Genomic DNA, 7,067 nt, shown 5'->3' with positions numbered 1-7,067 from the left:
CTTGTTTGTGAAACTTCACAAACATCTTCCATAAATATGTCAGAGGAGCACAGCAAACAGTCTTAACTATTTATGAAGTTTCTAATGTGAATAATTCAGACTGTAACATGTTTATGTTTAAAAAAGGTTTCAGGAAGGCTTGTGGTAGATTATATATTCATCATGGGTGAGTTAGTTGCTGATCAAAACGGTGATGATGAAGTTTTGGACTGCTTTTAAAAGTATTGGCTTCTGAACGCTTACATTCCACTTGCAGCTATTTGGAAAATCAGATGTGAGCTTGAACAATGTGATGGAGAGTAATTACTTGTCTGTGTATGTTGCAAGAGTTACTGACAGAACGTGTAGCATAAAAATACAGGCACCAGAGTAAAGGACTGGTTTTTTTGGTTTTTTTTGTTCTTTTTTTTTTTTTTTGAAAACTATTTCCTAATTAAATTGTTCTTGGGCATCTGGTCAGCTGGCTGGAAACACAGACTTCAGTTTGGAGGGATGCGGGGTTTGGGTAAAACAGGCAAGCTAAGAACGGTAAGTTTCACAGAGCAAATGAATTAGTGTAAAATTACTAGAGCTAAAGACAGCAGTAGTTTGAGGTTATAAGTAAGGTTTAGCTTTTTTCTGTAAATATTCACTGTTTAATAATTCATAAAATAATTTGGGAATAAGATTGTGGAAGACAGCAGGAGAGATAATAGGGTGGTTTTTTTGTTTCTGAAAAGTATTGCTTTCCTGTCTTGGTTTTAAAAGGAAGTAGTGCAAAAACTGATCCACCTGTCCAAATCCTGATTTGGGGGTGGGTGTAAGTAGAAGTCTTAGCTCAACAGGATAGTTGGCCGCACTCCAAAAATAAGAGATATTAGTTACACACCAGCTCCCCCTCCCCCCCCATTCTTACAGTATGCATGTGAAGTGTAATCGTTGTTAAGACTGAATTGCTGTAGGGACATCCACTAAAGTATTAGCACACAAGGAAATATCTTGACAGGTAAATTTGTTCATATGTGGCCTGATAAAAAACAAAAGTTAGAGAAGGAAATGAAAAGAATAATTCTTTTTGCAGTTATTACTCAGTTATCACAGGAATTGGAATTTTCAGTGGTACTTTATTGGCAGTAGCGAGTGAATACTGTCTGAAATAGTGCATCTAGCCTTCTTAATGCTTTTCAAGGGTTTTTATCTCCTGTCTTGGATTTTTTTAAACAGCTAATTGGAGTAAAATTTATTCCTGAACTCCACAGTGAAGAGAGAGTTATTTGTGGGTTTTGGTTTTAAGGCTGGCTTTAATCCTAGGTTTGTGTCAAAAGTCTGCTTTAGTAGTTGTGTATAGATGACGGTGATAAACAGCCATCTTTGTAAAGTTAATATAATTACATTTTAAAATTAAAGGTACTTAATGTTGTGCTTATGAAAGACAGAAGCTTGAATTGCTCATCAGAAGTTTGTTCTTTAAGGGCAAGATAGAAAGTAGAACAATGCGTAGTGGTTTTCCAAGAGAAAGTAGTTTGTTCAGAGGTGGCAGAAGTGTAGTCAGAAAGGCGCCCTTTACTCTCCTATCATTAAGATCCCTCAGGCCAATTGTTCTGAATGTTATCTTCAAAATAGCTAAACCGTAGCTAAGTGAGGAACTCGGGAATTACAAGGGAATAGCAGGTTTTGAGAGACAGTGAATGTTAACCGCCTTATAAAACGAACTCAAAGTTTTTTGGACCTTGGTTTTAAAGGTTTTTGTGAAGCTAGAACAAAACTGTTATGAGTTTGCTGTGAGGCCTGTTAAGGTTTGAAAAATGCATTATATAACCAAATGCAGACAGATTAAACCCAAGTTTTGGCTTTACCATTAAAAAATGAAATTATCAGCTTCATGAGTGTTCCTGAGTGTGGTGCTGAATGGGAAAGGAAGGTTAGTAGCTTGACTGGGAGACTGGAGCTGTGAGAGGAGCCAGTGCTCTGTACAGACACAGCGCTGCTTTACATTTCTAAAGCATCTTTTATTTCCTGTGCAAAGCTGCGCTTTGGCCTGAGGCCCTCCCAGCTGCTCTTTGGACTGTATCAGCTGTTTGGTTTACATTTCTGCAAGAAGCAGCTAAATCTATTGAATTTTTCAAAAGAAAGTGAAAGCTGAAGTTCAGAAAAGGCCCATAATAATGCTCTGGATGGAGCAGTGATCCTAAATGGTATTGATTGGAGCAGAGAGTGAAGGGTGGGAGAGGGGGTATTTTAATGGCACCTGGCTTCATAACTTTGTTTTCAAATAACAGCGTATTGCAAGGTAAGCAGCCACCTTGCTGCATTAAAGCTACCAGTTCCACTAGATCTGTTTTATGATACTCTGGTCGTGAGGCTGTAATTCAGAGTGCTGCGCAGCGTACTTAGCAGCTGGGACAAAGTTCAAAGGCATCCTAAGGTGTAAGCAGATGAAACTGTGTATGTGTGTGTGTCTGTACAAAAAATAGATCGTATAACCTGTTTCTCAGGGATTCTGATTTAGGTGCTTTTGTGTAGCATTGTGTATTCCCACTGTTATTAGCAGGAAACAAGCAACACGTTCATGAAGATGAACCTAAGATACTTTTAACTTCTGGGCATCTGATTTACAGTTTTTAAAATGAAAACTGTATATGAAGTCTTTGATAGTCTGAAAAAACAAAAGTATTTTTGAAGCTATCAAAACAAATCCCAAGGCTCACTGACAAAGTTTCTTGTTTCCTTTGTCCCTGAAAAAATTGTTTTATAGATTCTTTTTTAGTTTGTCTCCTTTGTTGCTTTATGATATGCAAGCTAAAGTTTGTGGTATTAAGTCTTCTGGTTAAAATAGTATTTTTAGTGTTTAATTCCAACCAAACATTTTGTAGATAACAGAATATATCCATTTTGAATATTTATGTTTAGAAATTCTGTGTAAGAAGGCTCCATAGAGTCTGCTGTGTGGTTATGGTAACAAAACTCACTTTAAAGGGTACATCTGTTAATCCTCAATCCTTGTCATCTGAATGAGATTTAATTACTTGGCTGAAATAGGCCAGCAAAGCACACCCTACTGGTGGAAGCGTGAAGGATGCAGACCTGTCCTCTGACACAAGGCTCATGCATTGCTGCCTCTGAGACAGTAAAGAAAGGGGTAAATAGCACAGTCGGAGAACACACATTTGCAGTGTCATTATGGATTAATAACGTGGCAGTTTAGCCCTTGGGAGCTTACAGGATACGCAGGTTCTAAATTTCTCCTCTTACCACTTTAGCTCGTGGCCTGTTTTCCCAGTACCCTTCCGTTCCCACACTGCTGCTGTACGTGTGGATCCAACACCACGCTTGTACGTGTGAACCTACTAATAATCACACACATTTTTCAAATAGTAGTGTGGTATGTGTTTGGTCAAAATGAAGGGCTAACAACTTAGTAAGCCTTAAAAGCAGGGAGGGTCAAGTGAGAAACAGAATGGTTAAATTCTACAATATAATTTTCTTTCAGTTGTTTAACAGCTGTCTTATATAGAAAGTTTCAGCCAGACAGGACTAAATAAACTGAAAACTTGACTGAAAACTGAACTGGCTAGACAAGACTCTAAATCTTCCAAGAGCTGACTTAACTTTGAATTCAGTTTGATTCTTTCCTTGGATGTACTTTCAGAGTTTTCCACTATTTGATGGAATGAACAGTAGCACATTTTATGTCTCAAATTTTTAAAATAGAAACTTGGATCTTCAATTTTAAATATTAGAAGGAGGAAACAAACTGTCTGGATTCTGTTAATGATTTCTGTGTTTGGAATGAGCTATGTGAGCCAACAGTGGAAAGATGCCAACAAGACCATCATGCTCCCAGCTTGGCAAATATCTGTATTGTCGCTAAGCTTTTTCTGCCTTTGTACCAGTTAACACCTAAAATTCTGAAAATGGAAGTTCTGTGTTCACTCTACAGTGGGAAAGAGCAGAATAATCTGAGGTTCACTTCAGCTGTTTTTTTTCCATCTCTCTCATAGTAAATCTCCAAAAGGAAGTGTGACATTTGATTTGATTTGTGTCTTGTGGTGAGAGGAAGCAGAGATGTTTCAAAATGTCTAATGGTTACCCTTCATATTTGAATCATGGTTATACAAAAGTTGATGTAGTTACTGTATGCAGGCTGTTAAGGACAACCTTTTATGCTTAGGTGAGTCTAGATCATAGTGCTTGAAGCTTTTGTTGTTTTTTTCATGGTTGCTGAAAAGGCACACATGAATGACAGCAGAATAAACAAAAGTATCTGACCTAGAAATGGCTAGGCACCCCACATCAGTGGAAAGACTCAAAAGGAGCTCAAACAAGAGCTGTTACTTCTCTCCTAATAAAGTGTGTTTGTAAGTTGGGGGATCCTATTCAACCTTGCAATTTAATTAAATTTTTTTTCAATTGTAAGCTCAAGCCAATAACAAGGAGCAACTAACACTGGCCCAAGATTGATGTTGCTCTTTGAAAAGGTAGAAGCCAATGCAGAAAGCTTATTTTCTGTGGGTCATTATTTTTGTACCTACTTTATTTCCTTAATGCACTGAATGTCGTGTTGTCAAGATGAGTGGTGAAGGTGAACCCTTTCAAAGTCTTAACTTCTCAAACTTTTGTTCTTCTGTCATTACCAGAGCTGAGCCTTCTCCCTTATAACTTCAAGAAGCACAAAGAAATCTGCCTATTGCCTTGTGTCCTAGATCTTCACACCTTGAGTTCTAAGCGCATCTAATAAAATACACACAGACAGCTAGAGTCCTGAGGAATTACCTCTATTGTATAGTTAGCAGTGGTGAGAGAACTGAATTGTAGAAGTTTTATTTCAGATACTAACTTCATGATTGTGAAGCAAGTAAGGTAGGACATTGTAATGATGAGGTGTTAGTACCTGTGTTACAATGACGCTTTGTTTCTTTGCAACTTCCGAACTATTCATGAGACTAATGAGGTCAATATTCCAGCGAAGACTTACATTTTAAAATAAGGTACGTGCTGGATACACACATTCTCAGTAGCTGTGTTTATATAGTGAGAAGGCGTATTATCATCACCACTCATAAATCTTCTGCATGTATTACGCGTATTACCTTGTTTGTTTATGGTTTGTTTTTTTTTTAAATACCTAATAAAGAATGTATTTGTTTCCAGGATCATAGCTCTGCTTTGTTCCAGTTGCAGCATTCTGGATAAAAATATCCTCCTGTTGTGTGTTGCTATATGATAGATTACTGCTGCACAGAAGCTTTTATTCAGAAGAAAATGTACTATACAAGGGTGTTAGAAATAGCCTGCAATAAGGGAAGCATTGTGGTAGAAGCAAACCGGCATAGCGGCTAAAAGGCATCTTGTTTGGAAATCAAATTTAATTAAAAAGCACTCTCAATCTCTAGTAATATTAACTGCTTTAAATTTTCAGACAGTGGGAGTAGCTCACCGTTGCCCAAGTATGCCTCATCTCCCAAACCAAACAACAGCTACATGTTCAAACGAGAGCCCCCAGAGGGATGTGAGCGAGTGAAGGTCTTTGAGGAAATGTCGTAAGTAATGCCTTTTGTATCAGCTGGTATCTGCAAAGCAGTAAACCTGTTTACTGAGCCTATTCAACTGCAGATGAATAAACTATTCCAGCTGATGAGTTTTTCAGGAGCAAACTATTCTTAGAATTTGTACAGATGAGAAGTTGAAGTGTTCACCTTGGTTTGAAGAGGAAATGGAGTCTTTTATGCTTGAACTCTTTTTGTGCATTTATAAAAGGCAACAAAAATCCAAGCAGAAAAGATAGGGTACACTTAATTTCCTAAGCATTTATAAACCTCTTTCCATATATTTTTTTAAAATTAACTTTCTGAACATTTATGGCTTAAAACAAAAACTCTTCTTGTCATAATTCTTTAAGTTTCAAGCATAGGTTACGTCTTGGTATGTATAAAAGATAAAAAATGGAACAAAAGATACGTAAAGTGCTTGTAGACAGTCGTATACTTAGGGCATAGACTTTGCTCAGTATTTTTGCTGAGCAAGAAATCGGATGTTAAACTCTTGGACTTCGTGTCGTTTTTCCCCTAGACCCAGCAGTATTTGAGCACATGCTGTCGAGGTGGCATGCTTAGCTCCTGTGGATGAAGGAATTCAGGAGGGCACGTTTCTTGCTCTAACAGCATTCACTGCCTGCTGGATGGTGAAGGAGCAATGTTGGGTTGTGGAGGCTTCCTCCAGACAAATTATGGAATGTGGGAAAGGAGAGCTGTCAAAGGGATTTAATATGACTAGACGTGTTGTTGCTGCATTGTCTTTATTACAGAATTTGTGCCATTCTAAATTCCCGCGGCATTTTTTCATGTACATATGTAGTGCAGAATTTTCTTGCTGGAGGTTGCATGTTTATCCAGTAATTACCCAGTCATTTTTGTGACGGTACTGTTTTTAACGCTGTGGATCAGTTAGCTGACTACCAATATGGAAGATGTTTGCCCCTCTGTCCAATTAATCCCACTCCTTGTCATTCACATTTTAGCAACATGTAGAACCACAAAGTTCATGATGTGTAAAACATCTTGGTTGGCCAGGTATATAATCTTTTTTTCTTGTTGTAGGTCTCGTCAGCCTGTCTCAGCCCCTCTCTTTTCATGTCCTGACAAAAACAAGGTTAATTTCATCCCAACCGGATCAGCTTTCTGTCCTGTAAAACTTCTGGGCCCTCTCCTTCCCGCTTCAGACCTGACACTGAAGAACTCTCCAAACTCTGGTCAAAGCACAGCTTTGAGCACCCTAACTGTTGAGCAGCTTTCATCTCGGGTCTCTTTCTCATCTCTGTCAGATGACACCAGCACAATGGACTCTACAGAGGTCCCAGTACAGCAACCATCCCAACAGCAGCAGCCGCTTCTGCAAGAAATTCAGACTGAAGACCATTCCTCTCCTCAGAGCTATGTGTTAATCTAGACTGAGGTGGAGCAGGCCTCTGCCTGGAAACAAGGATTGTGGAGATAATAGCTCAGATCCATCTGCATGAGGTGGCAACCTTTCAGAACAACATGGATACTTAGCAGCATTTGGAAAAAAAAAAAAAAAATACTCATCAGCGT

General features: G+C 38.4%; 1 protein-coding gene across 1 annotated transcript in view; it reads left to right on the top strand.

The window, feature by feature from the left end:
* The window catches only part of GLCCI1 (glucocorticoid induced transcript 1), a 49,284-nt gene extending 42,293 nt beyond the window's left edge, over positions 1-6,991 (top strand). The window contains exons 8-9 of the mRNA XM_010138432.1: positions 5,399-5,519; positions 6,576-6,991. Of these exons, the coding sequence (XP_010136734.1) occupies positions 5,399-5,519; positions 6,576-6,924 (470 nt within the window). The 3' untranslated portion in view covers positions 6,925-6,991. The remainder of the gene's footprint in view (positions 1-5,398; positions 5,520-6,575) is intronic.
* The last annotated feature ends 76 nt before the right edge of the window (positions 6,992-7,067 follow it).

The sequence above is a fragment of the Buceros rhinoceros genome, unplaced genomic scaffold (genome assembly GCF_000710305.1).
Source record: "Buceros rhinoceros silvestris isolate BGI_N320 unplaced genomic scaffold, ASM71030v1 scaffold13236, whole genome shotgun sequence".
Classification (NCBI taxonomy): Eukaryota; Metazoa; Chordata; class Aves; order Bucerotiformes; family Bucerotidae; genus Buceros; species Buceros rhinoceros.
This window is presented reverse-complemented; position numbering and strand designations above follow the sequence as displayed.